The sequence below is a fragment of the Megalopta genalis genome, chromosome 2, assembly GCF_051020955.1.
Source record: "Megalopta genalis isolate 19385.01 chromosome 2, iyMegGena1_principal, whole genome shotgun sequence".
NCBI lineage: Eukaryota > Metazoa > Arthropoda > Insecta > Hymenoptera > Halictidae > Megalopta > Megalopta genalis.
Window position 1 is genome coordinate 32,917,917 of NC_135014.1, and position 23,116 is coordinate 32,941,032.

Genomic DNA, 23,116 nt, shown 5'->3' on the forward strand with positions numbered 1-23,116 from the left:
TCTACGGGAACGTACCTTAAAATCCGTTCGAACTTCTCCTTTTCAATTTCGTAAACCCCATGACGTCGAAGGCCGATTCCCTTGAATTTTTCAAAACGAACTCGTCAGTCTATTGCAATCTAATCTAGCCTATCTTAAAGTAGACAGTTGCAGCTTTCATTTAAGCTAAGTTATATAGAAACAGCCCCGCTAGGACGTATCTCGAAATTCATTCGAACCATCGTCTTTGAACTCGTGTAATTTTCCTCGTTTCGTCCTAGCTGCCAGAGGTCCGCGGTCGGACATATTTATTACACAACCTAAGAATTTCTTTACCTAACGAACAAGGACTCTAGCAAACAATATAAGAAGCTAAGGCAATGATCGATCCTGTATTTGCTGAACAGAATCGGCAAACCCGTAGAACAAACAGTTCCAATCAAAAAAATTGTGCGAGAGAAAAATAGATAAAGTATAGTAATTTCTCCTTAAAATTCGCGCTTAGATTGCGCAGAAAAATGGGCAATTTGGGAAGAGAAAATGCGATTATTCGAGCTTTGGTTCTTGTTTTTATAGTTGGTGACAATTGATAACTATAAAATCGAGCGGCAAGGCTCGAATAATCGCATCTCCTGTTCCCAAATTGTCCATTTTTCTGCGCAATCCGAGCGCGAATTAGGGAGAAATTACTGTATTATTAGTTCTGTTCGCGCAAACTGCTTTTCTACAGATCAGAATAATAGAAAATTCGCGTCGCCTGTCCCCAAGATTTTATAAAAAGACGACGAACGTGCTACCAATTGCTGTCAATATGCACATTTTGCGTTCCAACATTTCGCTCGGTCTACAAATGCACAGAGAGTCGCACAGTCTGCTTGTTGAAGATGAATCGTTTGTCTTCTCAATTCACTTCTGTATTCTTTCCAATAACCGTTTCACTGCCGTCGGCGTATATTTACGATGCGTCGTTCACCGTACATCCAGACGTACATTTACATTATTTACACAAGCTAAGTAAAATTGTTCAGAACGGGAAATGCTCCAGCCGTTGATACACGTGTACGCGTATGTAGATTACTGTGCGAGATGTATTCGTAGACCGGCGCTCGTAAAAGTTAAATGCGCAATGAAAAGGTGAAAAAAGAGTGTCGATATTAGCCTGTTTGTTTAACGAGAAACAGAAGTGACCACCGTTCGTGCGACTGTGTTACGCGCGCGATTATGTTCGCCTCTCCATCTGGATTTTCCGAATGGAAAGATGCGTCCTTTCTGGATCGCGCATTTTTCGCGGCGGTAAAAACCATAAAATTCGCATCTTATCGCGCCTCGTGTATCGTTCCCGAACGAATATGATGCAGCTCGGACAATTCGCCGGAGCCTCGGAATTTTTATTCGCCGCAGGCGTACTCCGTTATCCTGTCAACGCGAACGCAAATGGCGAACGAACGCAATGCCCATGAATGGAATCGCGCTGTTACAAAGGCCGGTAATCATGTGAAAATTCGATTAATTCGCACAAATGCCGCGTCATTATACTTCGCTAGTATGTACACTTCCGTTCGTGAGTACTAAACACCTGGTACGCTCGAAGAAAACACAATGTTTCACGAAGCACTATATCACGGCATCGCGGCGGAAAAATATTGCCCGGCGAGCTCCGATATTTCGTACGACGAGACGTTCTTCCAACGTTGACATTGTAACGATTTTTAAATTGCCATCGTTGTGTTCGATGTTATCGTATCGATTAATTACACAACCTGCTAATTTATTTTGATATTCGCCGATGGAAACGGCGATGAGCTGTTTCTGCATCAGGCGGCACCGCTGCGATTCCGTTTTTCCTTTACACTACAGTGTTCCATTAAGCCGCGGCTTTGTTTACTAACAATTACTCAGAAATACGTAATATTGCTGCTGCTTGGCACTGCCAAGCCACGGCTATCGTAATTACATAAAAAAAAGACATTAAAAAACCTAATAATATACATCTCCATTATTGAATGCAACGTGAGTCATCTGTTTCTTAGAGAATACCACAAACTAATGTTCCTGGAATCGCGGCGATATTTCAGCATTCAATTTTTCAATAAAAACGAGACAAAATGATTCGAGCCGCTAAACGATGTGCTCGCGGAATGAAGATGTAAGTGGCGAACTTGCGACCTGTAGAAAATAAATATGGAAAAATTGTTCGTGATTGACGACGCTCCGCTTGATAACAAAAATTGGGAAATTTGGGAAGAAGAGGCACGATTATTCGAGCCTCGCGGCTCAATTTGCATAGTTGCCGATTGTCGGCAATTATAAAAACGAGGTGCAAGACTCGAATAATCGTATTCTTTTTCATCGCGAATTAGAGAGAAATTACTGTGATATCGTGAATCGACAAGTCGGGAAACGCGAAAGCAACGGTCAAGTAAATAATCCACAAATGTCGGAGAAATTTTCATTTGCATAATTTACAAGCTGAAGGAAGCTTTACTGTAGTAAAGAACAAAAGCCTAGAACTGTCGTTCTAGAACCCAGTGGACAACTGGGTTCACAAATATAGTACAATAGGTTTTTCCGTTGTTCTGTTAAAAAATGGGAGGAAAATTTCCTTCCACCAAATTCTATTAGTTTCTCCCATTAATGTCTTTCAAAATTCGAATGAAAATTCATCGCATCGTTCCGTAACGAACGGTGAAATTCTCGAACGCCTTCACAGTTTAAAAACGCAATAAATTCCCCTTAATTTTCCTTTTTTATTGCAAACAAAAATGGACAATTTGAGAAAGGGAGATGCGATTATTCGAGTCTTGTTTTTACAATTACTGTCAATCGGCAAGCATAAAAATGAGCCGCAAGACCCGAATAATCGTATCTCCACTTCCAAAATCGTCCATCTTCGTTTACAAGTTGAAGAGACATTTGCTAGAATTTACTATAATTGTCTCGAACGGGTAAAATCGGCTCGTCCGCGCGTTCCGAGCTCGTCGACGATGACACAAGCCCTCGGATGAATCGCGAGTGTCGCCGGACTCGTCCTGCAAAGGTTACCCCAGTAACATCAGAATCCGTGCAAGATCACCAGTTTTAGTAGCAACGCGATCCCATTGAGCAACGTCGTCCCGTACCAAGATGGAAACTTTTCCGAGTCGAGGCGGCCGCGTTCGACGAACACGCGTTTGGCAAGCGCGTGTCGCTCGTGGCGATCGGCGTGAGTAATCTGAATAAACACGAAGACCCGTTTCTTATGGGGAAAACATATCGGCGGGATATGTTCGAGCACTGTGCCGTTGTTCTCGTTGATTGTTAGAGGATCGCCGGCTCGCCAGCCGTCGAGCAAACAAAACGGAGCCGCGTGGAATTTTCTGCGGCGAGGTTCCGCGGATCCGTCGATAAAACGGCGGCGCGCCGTGAAAAATTAGCTGACACGCGCGACCAATTAGCCGGAATCGCGGCGATCCGATTCGATCCGTTCTGATCCGATCGCGGCCGGGTTTCGTGTCTCGGCCGTTCGTTATCAGCCGTCGTTTCTATCGCGCGCCAAACAGAACGGAAAGCCGAGAGGATCGCCGATAAGGCCGGCCGATAGGCCGATTTTCCATCGTAGGAATGGGAAAATCGTTTCGACACGGTGAAAAACCGTCGCCGCTGTGCGCATGCAGACACGGCGGAACCGTAACGACGCGCGTTTACATTCCTGGGCTCTGTGTCATTTCGGAGCAATTATACAATCGTAACAGCGTCGCGGCGGGGGAGGTTTCCCGGAACGAAACGCGAACAATCGCCGGCCATAGAGCGGCATTTTGCTCGTAAAAGGGCGACGCGGCGATTAATCGGCTAACATTACGAAAATCTTTGTTCACGGAACACCTGCGCCGTCTGGGATCGTTGGGAGCACAAAGTGCAAAGTACCGATGGAAACGGTTTCACTTTCTTTTCCCAGGATCCGTGCCGATTTTGTCTGCGTCCAGACGATTTTGTCCCTGACGAATAATGGGGAAACGCTGCTATTAGGAACGTGGTATATATCTCCGGCATCGGTTCAGACTAATTAACGGAGCCTTAAACGCGATTAGCGTATATCGTTTTATAATGATGCCAAGATTGGATTCGCTTACGCTGTGCGTAATTTCTATTGCAGTGTACGATTAAACGAGAAATACTATCTGAGAATTAGTCATGGAAACATTTTTTAAATGGCGGAAAGTTTAAAAGTAAAATGTCAGAAGCTAGTTGTGTTTCGACTGTTGAGAAATTATGATTGTAAATCGTACTATAGTAATAAATAGATGAATTAGACAAATTCGTGTAGTATGGCAAAAGCAATGATCATCGTCTTACAATTATCTTTCAACCAGATGGTAATCTTATCCGAAAATGAAAATCAGTAAGAAACTGTAGATATACCGTATAGACGTCGACGTGAACGAATCTATTGTTCATTTTCAGTCACCCTGTCTTAAAGAAGACACTTCCAGCTTCCATTTAAGCTAAGCTGCATAGAAATAGCTCTACGGTAACGTGTCTTAAAATTCGTCCGAACTTCTCCTTTTCAATTTCGTAAACCCCATGACGTCGAAGGCCGATTCTCTTGAATTTTTCAAAACGAACTCGTCAGTCTATTGCAATCTAATCTAGCCTATCTTAAAGTAGACAGTTGCAGCTTTCATTTAAGCTAAGTTATATAGAAACAGCCCCGCTAGGACGTATCTCGAAATTCATTCGAACCATCGTCTTTGAACTCGTGTAATTTTCCTCGTTTCGTCCTAGCTGCCAGAGGTCCGCGGTCGGACATATTTATTACACAACCTAAGAATTTCTTTACCTAACGAACAAGGACTCTAGCAAACAATATAAGAAGCTAAGGCAATGATCGATCCTGTATTTGCTGAACAGAATCGGCAACCCGTAGAGCAAACAGTTCCAATCAAAAAAATTGTGCGAGAGAAAAATAGATAAAGTATAGTAATTTCTCCTTAAAATTCGCGCTTAGATTGCGCAGAAAAATGAGCAATTTGGGAAGAGAAAATGCGATTATTCGAGCTTTGGGTCTTGTTTTTATAGTCGGTGACAATTGATAACTATAAAATCGAGCGGCAAGGCTCGGATAATCGCATCTCCTCTTCCCAAATTGTCCATTTTTCTGCGCAATCTGAGCGCGAATTAGGGAGAAATTACTGCATTATTAGTTCCGTTCACGCGAATTGTTTCTCTACAGATCAGAATATTAGAAAATTCGCGTCGCCTGTTCCCAAGATTTTATAAAAAGACGACGAACGTGCTACCAATTGTTGTCAATATCCGCATTTTGCGTTTCAACATTGCGCTCGGTCTATAAATGCATAGAGAATCGCAGTCCGTTGAAAATGAATCGTTCGTCTTCTCGATTCACTTTTCTATGCTCCCCAATAACCGTTTCATCGGCGTCTCGGCGCAATCTGTGCGCGAATTAGGCAGAAATTACTATACTTCATACTCTCGAAAGGATTCGCATCCAACGAAACAAAACTACAAGCACAAGCAAATACGATAGAATCTCTCGGCCGTCTGCAGCCTTCCTCTATCACCCGCGAATAGCATCGCAGTTTCTGCATAAGCAACCACGGATCATTGCTATTCAAAGATTCCCCGGATTCCCGCGGAACGTCCGTCGTCTCTCGATCAGCCGGCAACGACGAACGGCGAGACGCGTGTCACCGAACCGGATACTCGATCGAAAGTTGCGGATACCCGACGAATACCAAGAGACCTCCATATGGTTTTGCGGGTTGGATACACGCGCGCACGTTTATCGCGACGATACGAACGGCGACGATCCGCGGCGATCGAAATCGCGGAATTCTGCGGACCGGCGAGCCTGAGGAACCGCGCGCGATTTCTTCCGGGCACGGCGAGGCTCGCGCGCGTTGCTCGTTCAAAGAAACTATCCCCCGCGGCTGATTCCTTATCGCCAGGTTGGCACGTCTCGAATATGGCAGCGACCGGCGACGAAACGACGTTCGTTGCTATCGGCGCGGCTGTGTCGGGACAGTCGTAAAATCGAACGCGCCGCGCCGGGCTGCGATTCCGATCGAGTTACCGTTATCCGGCGTTCGATTCGGTGATCCTCGATCGGGAAAAACGGCGCCAACGTCGACGCGTCTGTCCCGCGGAACGACGTTTCTCACCGTTCGCCGAGCCAGCTTCGATCACGGTTTTACCTGTCCGGCGCCGATCGGCTCGCGCCTTCTCTCCGCGGGCTCCTGTCTGCGTTGAAGAGAGATCGCGTCGCGCCGAATGCGATTTTCAGCGGTTCTCGGGCCGATCCACGGGGCAGATGATCTCAGGACAAGACCTCCGCCGATGATGATGATGGAACCAATTAGGGGTTCGTTCGCTCGGGGCACGATCTCTCTCCGCGTTCGTCTCGGTGGCGGTGTCGTACCGATTCGGCGCGAGCAACGAACGAGAACTCTGCGGAACGAGCCGGAGGACTGACCGTCCGACCGAATTCGCGTGACGATTTCTCGCGAGGTTTTTCCACGTCGTCGGGTTCGAGCGCCGATACCCGCCGCGACGGCTCAAAATGAATGAGGTCGACAGTGATAAATATTAAGTAACTGCGCATACGCGCGGCTGCGTTACGTGGGCAGCCGATCGGTTTCGCGCGAGAAAACTGGCGGCCGCCGCGGCTGGCGGCGGGTTTTCCGTCCGCGGAATTTCTGCGGGCGGGTCTTGCGGAAGAGTGGCACTTACGTTTTAACGGCACACGAGATCCTTTCGATCCGGGCGACGATCCCTGTGTTCCGGGTTGTCTCCTTCCTCTCTTAATTCCTCTCGCGACGTCACCTCGCGGCCCCCTTTTCCGATCGCGCTGACTGCAACAGGTTGTCGGGCGCGTTCCCGCCGACCGATTTTCTCCCTCGTCCCGATGCTTTTTCGAACAAAACACTCTCTCGATCTCCTCCTCTCTGGCTGTCGTCGGGGCTCGAGCCGATGCCGGGACCGCCGCGCACCACGAACCGTTAAACGTCGCGAAACGTAGACTAAACTCTGAGGACGAAAAAAAGGGAAACGCGCGGATCCTGGTGTAGGCCCCGGGGTGGCTGTGCGAGCAAGCGAGCTGACCGGAGGAGTCTGGCGATGAAAAAGCGAGGTTCAGCTACATCCGAACTGTTCGGGGGTTCGGAGACAACTGAGCCTACCGGCGGACTTTGGAATCGGTGAGCGGTTCGTTCGGTTCGCCGACTCAACTTCTCGAGTTCGAGCCTGTCGCGATCGTTGTTTTCTCTGTCTCTCAATACACGGTACACACCAAGTGCACGGTACACGCGGCGCGTTCTACCTTCGCGACGAGCTCCTGCTTCTGTTCCTCCTGTTCTCCTTCTGCTCCTTTTGTTCCTTCTGCCCGTGGCTTTTCTGTATTACCAGCCTCGCCTCGCCTCGTCTCACCGCGTCTCGCCTCGTCTCGCCTCGCCTTGCCTCAGCTTCGCCTCGCCTCGTCGCACGCGGCAGCTTCTACCTGAACGCACCACCGGCCACGCATGCACGCACGTGAGTGTCTCGTGACTTTTGTCCCCCGGGACCCCCGGACCGGCGAAAATCGTCCCGTGGCGCTCACCCCGTGGAATTCCAACCCCCGCGGCATACCTCGCTCTCTACCTGCCGGGAACTACAGTTTTTATCGTTTCGGTGCCGGAACCTTTTCGTTGCACCCCGTTGCGCCATTAAAGGATCCTGCAAGGGTCGGGGATGCGTAGCGCAATGCTCTTGTCCCGACAGATGTAAACAATAATGGACAATTTCAGGGGTGGAGACACGAGATCACTCGAGCCCCCTGCGAGACCTGGTTTTTATCATTTGCGACGATCAGCGACTGCGAAAATGAGCCGCCAGGCTCGGATAATCGTGGACTCCTTTTCCCGAATTGTTCATTTTTGCTCGACAGCTAAAAGACGATTGCAGAGAATTTGCCGTGCTTTGAGAATGAAGTGTACCTAGAAGTTTCTTTCTAGAAATATTTTGATAATATCGGGAACTATGAAAGGGAACAATTAGGATCATTTTTGTTTTTGACAGCTGAGGAAGGATTAGGGAGAATTTACTGTGGACATTATTGTGCTGTATTTGAAATTGTCGTTGGAAGAAACGTTGGAAACGCGCGTGACCGAGTTAAAAGAATGATCATTTTCGTACGGTGTTTGCTACTGTGCAAGCGGGCGAAGTTGAAAATCGTAAGGGAAACGAAAGATCTGCGAGAGCTGAAAGAAAAAGAGCGGACGACGGGGCTGAATTTGAGGGAAATTAGCCGGAAGATGGTGAAACGATGCGATATTGTCGATGGTAAATTTCGAAGCGAGAAGTTCCAGCGTGTAAGTCCGGTGTGGAATGTTCGACTTGTTTACAACAGTGTTTAGCATACGAGATACGTATGCTAAACCGAAGTGTTTAAAACGACATAGAAAGCTTCGGGATCGCGCCGGTAAAATTGCAAAATGATTCAGCAACATGCTGCACTTGATATATTTATTAAAAGTTTAAACGCCGCCGACGGACGGAAAAACGTTTCGGGGCGTTGCAGCTGAAAACGATTTAACTGAATGCTAATATCGGATAATATGTAAAAATTAGAAATTATTTAACGCTTTCGCGTGAGCGTCGTGGTCGTTCAATTATTCTCAAGATTGCACCGATACAAATCTTGAGGATTTTTGTCCTCGCTGTGAAACCGTTTCGAACGATTCCGTTTGATTGTCGATATCAGTTCGTAGCATAATAATTGATATAATAATATTTGATATACGCGGTCGGCCAGCATCGTTACTTATTTCTTACAAAATATCAGATCGCGAACGATCTTTGCACATTTTGGTTCTGCAAGTATTTTTGCTTCTCACAAGTATTCTTCGCCGCTATCTTGACTGGTTTGTAATTCTTCTATGAAGTAATCGATGCCTTTAGAGTCGATAAATTGAAGTCATAAACGGCGAGGATCACGTTTACAACACCGATACTTTAAATGATTATTTATCATCGTCCACGCCTCGAGATCGATATCGAAGAATCATTTTTATTCCGATAAAGACATTATTTCCCGGAAATAATATTTGTTGCAAATAAAAATATTTTACGTACACGTTCCTACGAGCCGGACATTTTTATCCATATTTCTCGCAGCTGTGTACTTCAATTTCTTCTGTCGCTTTTTATTGTGTTCTGCCTTCGCGGCTCCTACCATTTACTATCGTGTATCCTTCCACCATCGATTGACATTCGACGCACGCTAAGCTTCATTTAATTATACCTCGCCCATCGGCCATAATCGTAATTTAATTCCAATTCTTCCTTCTTATCATTACATCTTATAAATATTAAAATGTACACCGTGTACATTCCTCATCCTTTCCTACTAACTGGCAATTATTTTCGTTTAGTATCGCACGATCTCGCCTATCGATTGTACTTGAGAGTATTCTTTTATGAGAGCACGCGAAGAACGTGGCTTATTTTTCACACATTATTTTCAATAATTAGTCGATGGAGTCGGAGTACGTATACTTCGAACGTAAAACTGAAATTTTGAATTAAACATTTCTTCTCTCTGTGTTGCATTCAATTGAATATTATTCAAGTTCAATTCAAAAAAGAAGAAGAAAAAAATGTGCAAGAAGCAACGACGACTGCGGGCTAATTCCACGAACGATCACACGCCGTTCGAGAACCATCCCTCGCGTTACGATACTAAACAATCCAATCGGATATAACGAGCGATATTAAATGATAACCAGAGAAAATGTCATTTCGTTTCCATAAATCGCGATGCGTTCTTCAATCGCGCGCCTTCGATCGGATCTTTTATATACAGTTCTAAAAATAACCGGGCAGCGAATGATCGAACAGGAAGATACCCTTGGATCCGATTATAATGTAGCTCCTCTCTTATCTGTATGTTGCTTGTTATCGCGCCTCATAATTATTGAAATATTACATAGAAGCTATAATCAATACAAATGATACTATTAATAATAACGTGAATTAAATTTGTGACTTGAATTTTTTCTTACTATTTAATTTTCTTAAATAAATTTTCGTGTAAATCACTATTAAATCATTGGTGTTCGAGATTCTCACGTAATGTAATTAAAAATTGAAGAGGAACTAAAGTATCTGTTACATACCGTCGCCAAGCATCGCCAGCAATTTTTTATAAACTAATTTTGGAGCGTCGACGGCCCATAAGAAGTCGATGTTCTAAAAATAACCGGCGCAGCGAATGATCGAACAGGAAGACACCCTTGGATCCGATTATAATGTAGCTCCTCTCTTATCTGTATGCTGCTTGTTATCGCGCCTCATAATTATTTAAATATTATGGCAACGTAAATGAGAGAGACATAGAAGCTATGATCAATACAAATGACACTATTAATAATAACATGAATTAAATTTGTGACTTGAATTTTTTCTTACTACTTAATTTTCTTAAATAAATTTTCGTGTAAATCACTATTAAATCATTGGTGTTCGAGATTCTCACGTAATGTAATTAAAAATTGAAGAGGAACTAAATGGTATCTGTTACATACCGTCGCCAAGCATCGCCAGCAATTTTTTATAAACTAATTTTGGAGCGTCGACGGCCCATAAGAAGTCGATGTTCTAAAAATAACCGGCGCAGCGAATGATCGAACAGGAAGACACCCTTGGATCCGATTATAATGTAGCTCCTCTCTTATCTGTATGTTGCTTGTTATCGCGCCTCATAATTATTGAAATATTACATAGAAGCTATAATCAATACAAATGATACTATTAATAATAACATGAATTAAATTTGTGACTTGAATTTTTTCTTACTATTTAATTTTCTTAAATAAATTTTCGTGTAAATCACTATTAAATCATTGGTGTTCGAGATTCTCACGTAATGTAATTAAAAATTGAAGAGGAACTAAAAGGTATCTGTTACATACCGTCGCCAAGCATCGCCAGCAATTTTTTATAAACTAATTTTGGAGCGTCGACAGCCCATAAGAAGTCGATGTTCTAAAAATAACCGGCGCAGCGAATGATCGAACAGGAAGACACCCTTGGATCCGATTATAATGTAGCTCCTCTCTTATCTGTATGTTGCTCTTGTTATCGCGCCTCATAATTATTGAAAATAAACACTCTATAAATTCCTGCCGGTTGTCCTATTAACGGCCGTGTATCTTCAAACAGTCGCTGACTCAAATAATAATCGCGCGTGCCCGATTAAAATTCACTACCGTTCGATTAATTACGAACGGTACCCCGTATGATAACCATATTATCGAAGCGCGCGGTATGGTTGTCGACAGCGGTGCATAACGAACGACACATGCCTGCGTTATTTATGCCGCCATTGTTGTGTAGCGATTTGGTATACGTGATCGGCGGGGGCCCCCCTTTTTGTGACAGCCACGGTGCCCAGCACCAGCCCGAAAATCCTCCATCCCTGGGAATCGCTGGGTGATTTACACGGTTTCTGACCTGGGAAATCTTGTTGCCGGACAACTTTCTCGATCGCGGTGTGACCTTGACTTTTTCCCGTACTATGAAAATTGTTTTCTCGTTTCGTCAGAGAACCCTGGGGACCGACACGCCGATCTGCAGCGTGGAAATGCACGATCCCCGAACAACGGGAAGCTTGTCGAAATTCGAAATCCGCAACTTTATATCGCGCTCGTATGATACGTAAGAAATTCTGGTTGCGATTTAGAACGCATAGGAACGTGGCCGTACCGATTAATACGATTTAGACGGCTGTAAACTGTGCATAGAAATATACATATAAGCGATCGAGCGTTCGTTCGAATATCTTCACGATAAATCTGCGCCGGAGTCAAAGGATTTCTTCGTGCGATAATTATATAATATTATATAATTATATTATTATTATTATTATATATATAATATATATATATATATATATATTATTATTATATCAACGATATTCATAGTTACCGACGAAATATTATATAAATAATATAATTATAATATTATATTATTAATAATATATATATATATATATATATATATATATAATAATAATAATAATAATAATAATATAATATTATAATTATATTATTTATATAATATTTCGTCGGTAACTATGAATATCGTTGATACACTGTTCTCGGATACACCTAGAGACAATTAAAACAAAAGAAAGTGTACATTATAGAATATCGAATGGAAGAAATAATACCGCAAACATCTGTTCTGTTGAGATTTGATCGGCGAAAGGCATTTCAAGCGTTTCAGAATATCGTATATAGTTATAAGAGAGTATAATTGTTATTCATAAAGTTCTTTCACGGGTGTCCACAGACCTTCCTCGTCGTCTTTCAACCGTAATGGAACTTCTATTGGTCGGCAAATTGACTTTCCTCCAGATAGAACCGCGGCGTCGATTGGAAAATGATCTAGCTTTTTTTTCTTTCTTTTTTGCTTCTGCGACAGTGGCGCAACGAGGATATCGCACAGGTGAGCGTGATAAAATCCAAAGCTCGTATGTTAAGTTGATCCTTGAGGTATCCCCGAGGGATCCTCGGTTCGCCCATCAGTATTTTTCCATTGCACAATCATCGGCGGAGAGCCCATCGTCGTCGCCCGATCGCCGGCGACGCTCGCTAGAAGAATTCTAGGGATACCTTGAAGAGATAACCACACCTAGGTCGGATGTTTTTTAAGGGTCTCCCCCATCCGGAATACCAACGGATGAATAGAATTTATTGATTTGGTTTCGACAGAGTGGCCGGCCGTCGTTCGTTACGGCCCGGCGTACACGTATTTGGGCCCGAAATCGTGCGAGGTTCGTAACCGGGGCGGCATCGTTGCAAAATTGCTTATTTTATTATTCGATACATCGATATTTTGTCGTCCGGAATAGAAATTTGCGCCTGAAATTTAACCAAGTAGGCCATGGCTTTGTAGGCCGATCCGTGGGATTATGACATCAATACATTTTACGTAACACCCGCTGAACGACAAATGCCCAAGTTGGGTTAACATTCAGGATGCACCACCGAATCGATCAGCTGTACAGATTATTCACGACCGCCGTCATTCACACGTTCGAGATATCCTGTTCGAAGAATAAAGAGTGAACGGCGACAGTGTAGGGTCGCCAATATGGAACACCCGATTTCAAAAGATTCGCGAAACTTGAGGAACTCGTTTCCTTTTTCGAGAAAGCCTTCGTGAGATTACTAAAAAATGAAAAGAAAGAAAATAACTAGTCGCACTTGTGCATAGTTTACTATAAAGAAATTCAAATGTTTCACGTCTATTGGAAAATAAGAAAGTGGAAGTCGACGATCCGAGAAAATGGCGTCCGGCATGAAACACATTGGAAATCTGTAAAGAAAATTGGAAACGCGTCGCTTTTGCTATCAGACTCGAATGTTTATTGTACAGGTGATACGGATAAACAAATATGTTTCAATTTCTGGAATTTATTGTAGCCTTCTGCGGCTCAAACATCGTGCTCTTTGAGCTTTTACGAAACTTTTTTCCAGTTTCTATCGTAATTATATCACTCTGTAGAACTTGCGACGTTCCGCGTTTTGGCTTTTATAATGCGCGCAAGCCAAAGACCGACGTTTAATATTCTTCATATACGCTTTTAGAGCAAGGCTCTACATCGGTCGCAATTTCGCTACTTCCGGTCGCTCGCTACATCATTATGGACGAACACGTTGCACACGTCGGCTAGCCGACGTCCATCTAAAGTATCTTATGCTTAAAATATTTATAGAGAATATATCAACAACAATAACAACAAGAATCTGCTCAGCACCTGACCTCTGATATTATAAAACAAATAAACGTATGAATTTTACATTAAAATATATTATCGAATCAAATAGAAGTAGAAATGAAAACTCTGCTTTTAGATGAAATGCTATATTAATTATAGGATTTAATTTATGTCAAAACTCTTGGCAAAATCGTTTCATCTAGTTCAGGAATTGTACTGTTCTTCTGATTCAGACGTTCGTTTGCATCCCAACAATATTGTGTCAGGCGGCGAAACCGCAAAAGAAGGATGAGCAATCGTAAAGACGTAATGACGAAATCCTCGGTTGCAAGTGTTCTCTGCAAAGGAACGAAAATAACGATAACCCAATTCATTATTAATTTTTGCAAATACTTTATTGTTCACGTAACAAAATAAAAAGGAACATTTTAAGTTAATCATTTTCCTACTTAGTAGTTAGTTTACTTACTATTTAATGTCCCACTCGCATTTATCAGTCGACAAGCAAACAAAATAGAGAGACATCGGTAGAACACAATTATTTCTTCTATTATATATGGCAACGTAAATGACATAGAAACTATGATCAATACAAATGATACTATTAATAATAACATGAATTAAATTTGTGACTTGAATTTTCTTACTATTTAATTTTCTTAAATAAATTTTCGTGTAAATCACTATTAAATCATTGGTGTTTGAGATTCTCACGTAATATAATTAAAAATTGAAGAGGAACTAAATGCTATCTGTTACATGCCGTCGCTAAGCATCGCCAGCAATTTTTTATAAACTAATTTTGGAGCGTCGACAGCCCATAAGAAGTCGATGTGATTGAAGTTATCGTATGGCACGTTGTAAATGGACGGTTCATGGGGTAGTTCGTTTACTAGGCGCTTCACATCCTGTAAAGAAAACACATTGTTAATGAAACTTCTATCGGAATAAATTACAGTGCTCTGTTTCGTGAAACATGTACCTCGGAACTGGATAACCAGTCGTTGCTACCGCAAAACAATGTTATTGGCACCGTGATCTGTGACAAATTATACGCAGGTGGAGAAACACTTTTATACTTCAGCATGTTCCCTATTTCCCCGTAATCGTATTGTCTAAAGTATCCTGATTGAATTTCTTGCGCGAAATGGACCATCGTCTTAGTGGAGGTGCCTGCAGGCGTGTGGCTCAAAATCAAAGGCAGCAAAGGCTGAAATTCGAGACAAATCAATTGTGTTAAAGTTACTGAACATGGACCTTCTTTCAAAATACTTACATAGCTAAACTCAGTCTCGTCGAACCCCGTGAAAATGAACATCAGATTCGCACAAATCTTCTCCTCCCATCGAAACAAGTCGCACAATGTTTTTGATAAATATTTCACAACATGGTCTTGCGGTAAGAATTCAGTTTCTCCGAGCAAGTAGGAGATTTCCTAAAACAGATTATTAAAAAATCGTACACTCTGTAACGATCTCTAAAGGCGTGGCGAGATTTTTACGCACCTTAAAGTTAGTCGCGATCGATGAAAAATATTTCAACGGGCTTTGCACATGTTTCATGTAGACTACGGGAGCCAAACTGTACACCGATTGCAAATATTTCGTCATAAACGGTTTTTCACTGGCCATTACGTAGAAAGCCGTCGTGCCCATGGAAAATCCAATGTACGCTCTTAAATAGTGATGTTTCTGTCCCACCACGTAATCGATCATCGCTGGAAGATCATAGATGCCTGATTCGTGCCAGCTGCAAAGACAGTTACAGATATAAGTGAGAACCGAGTTGGTTTCATTCAGTGTTCTTCTATTGTTCGTTCACACACTATTGTTCTATGTATGTATTATTAAGCTGATGATTTACTTTCATTATCTTTGCTCGTTCACCGGTGGTCGCTTAGCTTCAAACGAAAATATTGCATTCACTCCCAGATACTGGGACCAATATGAAGAACAAAAATGATCACCGGTGTACACGCGGCGCTCGAAGTGTTAATATCTGGCACGTAATTACAATCATAAAACCCGATCAGAGGTACCTGAAGTTCCAAAATTTGTGGTCGCAGGTGGTCATGTTAACGTGAGCTCTTGAATAAGTGCTCCCGCGAAAATTTCCAAGCCACACATCGTAGCCCGCGTCGGCTAACAAATAAGCTGTAAAATAAAAAAAAAAATACTTAGACCAATCTAAATGAATTAATCTAATAGGATGAAACAAGATTTATGACTAGAAAGTTCTATGAAAAATTGATTCTTGAAAAAATTCAGTATGCGTCACTGACGCAGATTACAAGCGCGGCGACATCGATGACTTCATCTGTTCTAACAGTTTAAACGAAAAATTTTCAAAATTCGAAATTTCAGTGTTGTAATACTGTTTCAATGTCGCTGTGCGTGCAATGGGACGTCTTTTAGCAGGAGCGTTTCTAACAGATAAGTTATCTTACCAAGAGCTTTTCCTTTCCCGAGGATAACCCAATCGGCCGAACTGCCGAGTACACCGTGTTGCAAAATGATCGCAGGTGATCCAGATTTTCCTGGAATTCTGTGCATCGTTAAGAGGTATCCATCCTCCGTTTCCACGATGTGAGCTTCCGCAGGATACCCTTCTTTTCTTATCAATTGTGCCTGCAAGATACGAGTGATTTTTAGCAATGATTCATCGTGCAAATTATGCGTAAGAGTTTAAAGATCGTAGAGAGGCATTAGCTTTATATAGTAATCGATGAATCAAAGTAAATTTTTCTGCTCGGAGAATCTTTTTTATTTATAAGAGTAGTATTATGTAAAATGCACTGTACACGTATTATAATTCGAATATCCTCGCGAGAGTGATAGATATTATTTATAAAGTAGAGTAATTTGAAAAGAATGACAACTTTAAAATGCTCTAACTCGAGTTGGCTTTATTGAACAACAATATACGAACTTTATAAATTATGATCATTATACTAGAATCTACAAAATTACTTTACTTTCAACGATCTAAAGCCGAATGCGCAAGCAATCTCTTGAATTAATTATATATATATATATATATATATATATATATATATATATATATATATGATTTCTCTCTTGAATAAATTATGATTAATTATTCGAGGAGCGTCTAATGCGCTGAAAAAAAAGAAATATTCGTTATCATTGTGCAGGTATCATTCGCGTCAAAACATAATAAGAATAACATGATTGAAGCGAAAGCAAGTCAAGGATATCTCATCAAGAAGAGATTTTCTCAGTTCGATACATAATAAAAGATAAAGTAACAATCTTTGTAATTTTTAATATTAGGAAATTAATTTTTTCATTTAATATATAAAATTTTCTAGATTAAAATAAAGGAAAATTCAGCGGAAGATTCTACGGTCTGTTACAAAATGGCAACATAATCCTTACTTACTCTCTAATTTCACATGCATTACCTCATAATTTGTTTTAACTAAATAAAATGTGCGATTTCGCATAGAATTGATGGGAATTGTTACATAGTGTGTTGAACCGAAAATGAAAAGTTATTATTATTATTATTATTATCGCTTAAGTTGAAGAATACAATTGCACTTACTGTGTTCAAATCGTCAATTGGATCGCAATCGAGTGAAATTGCACAAGATAAGATGCACAAAGATAAAAAGACAATTAGTGATTTCATTTTGAAAACTGTTCACAGGACAAATCCACGTCCTATTTTTTGAGAATGTTATGAATTAATATCCAATATTGTTAGTTGATATTCTTCGGCAAAACTGTTCACAGGACAAATCCACGTCCTAGTTTTTGAGAATATTACGAATTAATATCCAATATTGTTAGTTGATATTCTTCGGCAAACGTGACACGAAGGCACTACGGGATGTTTATGAAGTCTCCTTGGCAGGCACAGCTTCTATAAACTGAACTTCTGTATTATATCTAGTCATTATTATGATTCATTAACCTTCACGTCGCGACCACGACTGAATAATAAGAACCCACTGAAACAAAGGCAAAATTTTATTGAAAAAGGTATGTAATTGAAAAGATTTCATTAAAGATCTGAGTCTGGAAGCAAAGTATTATCGACGTTCTGTAGGATCTTGCAACATTTTCTCTGGTGCTTATATTATTTTTTAATTAATTGTGTAAATTGAAGTATTTATTTTGATTTTGATGGTACATAGTGGCACACCCTTGAATACGAAGTATGTAAAAAATTCGAATTTTGACGCCATTAATTCGGTAAAGTTTGAAAAGGAAAACACACACAAGATAAAACAGATTTGATGCAATATAGCAAGTGTACACTTAATTGTTAAACAATTTTATTTAATCGAGCACAATTATTTTAGAATGAAACAAAATTAAATTAATAATTAAAAATCTGATCGTTGACTTTGTCACAGATTACCCCGTTTTAGTAGAATCGTCACTTTTATGTTTTAAGGTTATGGTTAAAACATCTTCAAATATAACGTACGTATGTATACAAATGAGAAATGTTTTTCTGTCGTTTTCTGTCGTGAATCAAGATTAATAAAATACGTGGATAATAGATACTTTAATCGTCGTGCATTCATTTAATTGCAATTGAACAGTCGAAACGTGGAAAACTCGAACTGTCATGCAATTAAGTAAACGATAACATTGTCGTGCTGTCAGGAGGTTTTGTGTAGCGTAAGATGTAATTGCACCTTGAACTTTTATGAGTATAAATACATATATATATATGTATATATATGAAAAATTTCGCTGTAAGACATTTATGAAATGACATTTAAAAGCAATTTGTATGAAAATATATTTTTGTATGGGTTTAATAGTATATTTCTGTTGCACATCCCTAAAAATATTTATTCAATAATAGTCTCTCCATTTTACATATTACTGCTTTTTGAAAAAATATTTTATATACAAAAAAGTAATTTTTACTTTTTATATTTAAAACACTATAAGTGCTTGTTTAATATGACATTTTAAATGATTTTTACTTAAATTTCAGCATATAAAAATGAATGAAATTACATTACCGCCTTCACCAAATTGGTATTTAAGCCATATTCTTGCTTGTTCTTATAATGGAACTGTTGCATGGGGAGCTAGAAATACAATTACAATTCTAAAACTTAATGAAAACAAGAAAGCATTGAATTATTTTATAATACGAAATGCTCATAAAGTCAGGGTGACAAGTCTTGCCTTCACTCCTCAGTTTAAAGAAGTAAACGGTAACTTATTAGCTTCTACAGGAGATGATGATAAAGTTAAAGTATGGGATGCAGAAACATTGGCTATGGTTTATAGTTATTCTTTTGGAGCAGTAAGTAGATATAGATATATACTTTATGAAACTTACACAATTATTTCTTATTCACTGTTTTCTTTTAGGACAAGACAGTTGTAGGTACTGATTGGTCATACAAAGCACCAAATGTATTATATGCTGCAAGTTCTGATGGTTGCATATTATCATGGAATGTTTATTTTAACATTATCTCATCTATATCATTGGGAAAAGTAACACCTACCTGTCTTTCCTCTTGCCCACATCATCCTCGTCTTGTGGCAGTAGGTTCTAAGCGTGGTTTAATTTATATAGTTAATTTTGAAGGAAAAGGAACAGTAACATATAAACTAAGAGGACACGATACAGAGATTGTCAGTTTGTCTTGGTGTCCTTCAGAAGAGAATGTTATAAATGGAAAGCATAGTAAAGACTTACTTTTAGCGTCTGGTGGAAAAGACAGGTAATATAATAAATTATCGCAATTACAACAACAATATTTAAAATTGCATATATTTGTATTATTAGATCAATTTATATTTGGAGAGCTGGTGGAGATGGACGTTATGAAATGACAATTTCATTGCCTGTAAATCCTATAGTCCCTTGTCAGCACAGAAGTAAATTAAGCTCAGGTGTAGGTAACTGGATCACTGTGCATTGGATAGAACCTAAATTACTGCTTACAAGTTCTTCATGGAGTGAATTAATTTCATGGGATTTCTCAACAATGACAAAAGGCAAACCTAATCGCAAGCTAGTACATGCTCATCATAAAAGAGGTTTGTTTTGTATTGCACATGTACCAGATCTGCAAGAAGATTTGCCAGAAGATTGGAGAATCAGGAAAAGGTGACGATTCAATTGCAATTTTAATTTGAAAGCTAATTCTAGAATAAATTAATCCTAATTCTATTTTTAAAGCATGATCTAACTAATAATATACATAAATGTTTTCAAACAAATTGCAGGTATAAAATTTGGACCTTAGCACAAGACCGCAGACTTATTTGCTGTGCAATAGAAGAAAATAATGTTGAAATAGAGTATGATGTGTACACACAAAGTGGATATGTCTATTGCATTGCATCTTGTCCAATAGAAACTTCACGTATTGCATTTGGAGTTGGAGATGCAACTATACGATTGTGGAATTTATCAGAAACACATACTAATACTTTTGACATAACAATTTTGTGGCAAAAGATTATGGGAAAGATTCGTACAGTAAGAATATATTTTTTATATTATTCATAATATAATGAAAATGAAAAGTAAATTGTATAACTTTGTACAATTTGCATTACACTTAGATATCATGGCATCCTGAGAGAGAAAACTTACTAGCATATGCAACTGAAGAAGGTCGGATTGGTGTTTTTGACACAAATAGTAACAAACCACCTACTTTATATAGACAGTATCATAGAAAAATAGTATACGCCATTCATTGGGGTCCTTATCCTGAGACTGAACAGTACGCTTTGTATTCTTGTGCTGAAGGCGAATGCGTATACTATGATCCAGAGCTACCAAATGAAGGTAACGTGTTAAATATTCTCATTAAAAAATGCATTGGTGATTTTAATAGTAGTAATGCTTTCTAAATTGTCTTTTTTACCAGAACCTAAATCTATATTCAAGAAAGACTGTACAGAATTTAGTTGGAAACCAGATTTTTCTTGTTTGGCAGTAGGATTTGAGAATGGGTAAGTGAAATATATAATAGCAGAAGCGTGTGTATTTTGTGCTAGATAATTTATTTTCTTGATTTATTCTTTCAATTATTTTTCAGATCTATTTCATTTCTTAATCAGGAATTAGAAGAGCGTGGATATGCTAAATCTCCTCCCACTGCAATAGTTCATTGTTTAGTGTGGCATCCAGAGAGTACAGCAACAGATTCAACATATTCTCCCATGAGAAATTACTTAGCTGTTGCTTATAAATCGTGCACAATAATCATCTTTGACTTATCCAATTTAATGAACCATTTAACAAAACCGGAAGATCCACCTGAAAATGGTGGCGAACGGAAATGCGATCCATACAAAGTAAATGAAGTTGTAGCTTCTTTAACTGGACATGTTCATAGTGTCGTCTGTTTAGCATGGAATCCATTCATTAGCGGACAATTGGTATCCGGTAGTTATGATTCTACTGCACAGGTAAGAACATCAACTCCATAGTATTATCTGTTACAGTATGAAAAATTCAGCAAATAGTAGAGTGATGACTAAAAAATACTTTCTTCATGCAAAATACTTTCTTCTTCTTAGGTATGGAACGTCGAAACACAAGAATTAATAGCCACTTACAAAGGTCATTCTGGTCCAGTACTGTGTTGTATGTGGAGTCCGCTAAGTCCCGATTATATCATAACGGGATCGTTTGATTTTACTGTTCGAATATGGAAAATTACGAACAATAAACCCATTGTTCCGCAAGAAACAATACAAAAAAATCCAGTTAAAAAAGATAAAAAGAAACAAGCTAAAGTAAACGAAATCACTGATGCTTCAGTTGCGAATGGTGTACCAGAGTTAACTAATACCATATCAGAATGTTCAATATCAAATGTTCCACAATTTACACAAAGTATGAAATAATAATCCTTATTATATAATAATGTTACTTTTTAATATCAAATATGAATTTTGAATTTTAGAATCAAAAACATTAATGCTAAAAGATGAAAGAAAGAAGAAAACCGAAAAAACACCATACTTTGTAAAAAGTACTAAAACAATGAATGATAAAACACATTTGCTTAAGTCTCTCATAAATATTGTTAAGAGTGAGATTCACGAGGATGTGAACTTTGAAGAAAATCATCATGATATACTTTATCATATGACACCATTAATATTTTCATCAAAAGACAATTTTATGTCATTTTTTACCAGTGATAGTATGTAATTTATTATTGACGTTAAACCAGAACACCATTGTTTTATATGATATGTTATAGTGTATCACATTTATTCATATTATATACGTTTACAGAATGTGCTCATGCTGAAGAAGGGAGACATACCATAGTTACAGAGATGGATGTATGGTGTGATAATCTTAAACAAAACTTAGATAATGCTGCTAAAGAGAATCGTCTCACTGATTTTCTTGTTTCTCTTTCAGTTAGTTTGTCTATGAAGTATGCATAACTATATATATTCATTACATAAAATATGAAGATCAATCTGACAATTATAGTACGTTTTAGGACATGGAAAGAAATGTGTGAATTATATGCATATCAATTAATAAGCGAAGGTAATCCTTGCAAAGCGGTATCTTATTTGCTTTGTATACATAAAACCTCAGAAGCCATAGAAACGCTTCTGAATGCGAACTTGCATAGAGAAGCTTATGCTCTTGCAAGATGTAAACTTGAACCTGATGATCCAACCCTGACAGATATACTACAAAAATGGGCCAAATACAGCGTGCATACTGGCCGTTTTGAAGAAGCAGCATACATGTAAGTTTAATAACTTACATAATTGTTATTACAAAAGCGTAATGGAAATCGTAAATAATTTTATAATTATTATTTTAGTTTTGCTAAATTGAGAAATTTTACTGATGTGATCAAATATCTTGCATTGCGTAAAGATGCAAGCACTTTAATAACTGCTGCTGAAATTGCACTTTTACGTTACGACGATATACTCAGTAAGTCTTTAACTGAGGAAGCAATAAATTTAGCTTTAGGAAAATCAGAATACAATTTGGTTCGAGATATAATCACAAAGTTTCCGTACTTTAAAGTATGTTGTTAATATATCTTATGTTATTATAAAATATTTATAAGTATTATTAATAAATATTAATATTTGAATGCTTTTTAGTATCGAGAAGTACATTTATTAGTTTTTGAAGAACTTCAGAAAACAGTTGAAAGAAGTATAAAGCTTGGAACACTACGAATGTGGTTAAATGGAAAATTGAATGATGATATATTGCAAAGTTTAGAGATAATATGTAAAAATTATTATTGTTGTTATAATGACTTGCGGCAAAGTAACAGTTGTTATTCCGTTGACGATGAACAGATGGTAAGAACATGCTTAAAGAGAATCATGGAATTAAAATTAACATTTATGAATTTCATACACT

General features: G+C 39.2%; 3 protein-coding genes across 9 annotated transcripts in view; 1 reads left to right on the forward strand and 2 right to left on the reverse strand.

Moving 5' to 3' along the window:
- Nucleotides 1–7,347, reverse strand: part of LOC117225542 (UNC93-like protein) — an 84,281-nt gene extending 76,934 nt beyond the window's left edge. The window contains exon 1 of one of the 2 annotated variants that reach the window (XM_033479190.2): nucleotides 6,706–7,347. The gene's annotated coding sequence lies outside the window, so the exon portion shown is untranslated. Of the gene's footprint in view, nucleotides 1–6,170; nucleotides 6,345–6,705 lie in introns of those variants that run through there. The other variant, XM_033479191.2, reaches the window with a different exon arrangement.
- Nucleotides 1–23,116, forward strand: part of rig (gem nuclear organelle associated protein rigor mortis) — a 32,051-nt gene that overhangs the window by 7,914 nt on the left and 1,021 nt on the right. The window contains exons 1-14 of one of the 6 annotated variants that reach the window (XM_033479188.2): nucleotides 17,631–17,742; nucleotides 18,716–19,033; nucleotides 19,102–19,460; nucleotides 19,526–19,849; nucleotides 19,969–20,224; nucleotides 20,311–20,539; nucleotides 20,622–20,706; nucleotides 20,793–21,165; nucleotides 21,277–21,595; nucleotides 21,666–21,908; nucleotides 22,004–22,151; nucleotides 22,221–22,478; nucleotides 22,557–22,767; nucleotides 22,849–23,055. In XM_033479188.2, coding sequence (XP_033335079.2) covers nucleotides 18,725–19,033; nucleotides 19,102–19,460; nucleotides 19,526–19,849; nucleotides 19,969–20,224; nucleotides 20,311–20,539; nucleotides 20,622–20,706; nucleotides 20,793–21,165; nucleotides 21,277–21,595; nucleotides 21,666–21,908; nucleotides 22,004–22,151; nucleotides 22,221–22,478; nucleotides 22,557–22,767; nucleotides 22,849–23,055 — 3,321 coding nt within the window. In that variant the 5' untranslated portion in view covers nucleotides 17,631–17,742; nucleotides 18,716–18,724. Of the gene's footprint in view, nucleotides 1–17,630; nucleotides 18,190–18,272; nucleotides 18,468–18,523; nucleotides 18,635–18,715; nucleotides 19,034–19,101; nucleotides 19,461–19,525; nucleotides 19,850–19,968; nucleotides 20,225–20,310; nucleotides 20,540–20,621; nucleotides 20,707–20,792; nucleotides 21,166–21,276; nucleotides 21,596–21,665; nucleotides 21,909–22,003; nucleotides 22,152–22,220; nucleotides 22,479–22,556; nucleotides 22,768–22,848; nucleotides 23,056–23,116 lie in introns of those variants that run through there. The other 5 variants (XM_033479186.2, XM_033479187.2, XM_076519179.1 and 2 more) reach the window with 5 other exon arrangements.
- On the reverse strand, nucleotides 14,105–17,441 carry LOC117225544 (lipase 3). The gene is made up of 7 exons (XM_033479192.2): nucleotides 17,303–17,441; nucleotides 16,182–16,362; nucleotides 15,774–15,888; nucleotides 15,241–15,484; nucleotides 15,012–15,170; nucleotides 14,718–14,945; nucleotides 14,105–14,643 (listed from the first exon to the last, which is right to left on the reverse strand). Exons 1-7 carry the CDS (start codon nucleotides 17,387–17,389, stop codon nucleotides 14,491–14,493), a joined length of 1,167 nt encoding a protein of 388 aa, XP_033335083.2. The 5' UTR covers nucleotides 17,390–17,441; the 3' UTR covers nucleotides 14,105–14,490.

What these genes read in the sequence shown, in the direction of transcription:
- LOC117225544 (XM_033479192.2), bottom strand. Translation starts at nt 17,389, where the DNA reads ATGAAATCACTAATTGTCTTTTTATCTTTGTGCATCTTATCTTGTGCA. An exon ending in CGATCGCGACTAACTTTAAG is followed by an intron (nt 15,171 to 15,240) that starts GTGCGTAAAAAT and finishes AATCTGTTTTAG; the next exon opens with GAAATCTCCTACTTGCTCGG. An exon ending in ACTGGTTATCCAGTTCCGAG is followed by an intron (nt 14,644 to 14,717) that starts GTACATGTTTCA and finishes TTTTCTTTACAG; the next exon opens with GATGTGAAGCGCCTAGTAAA.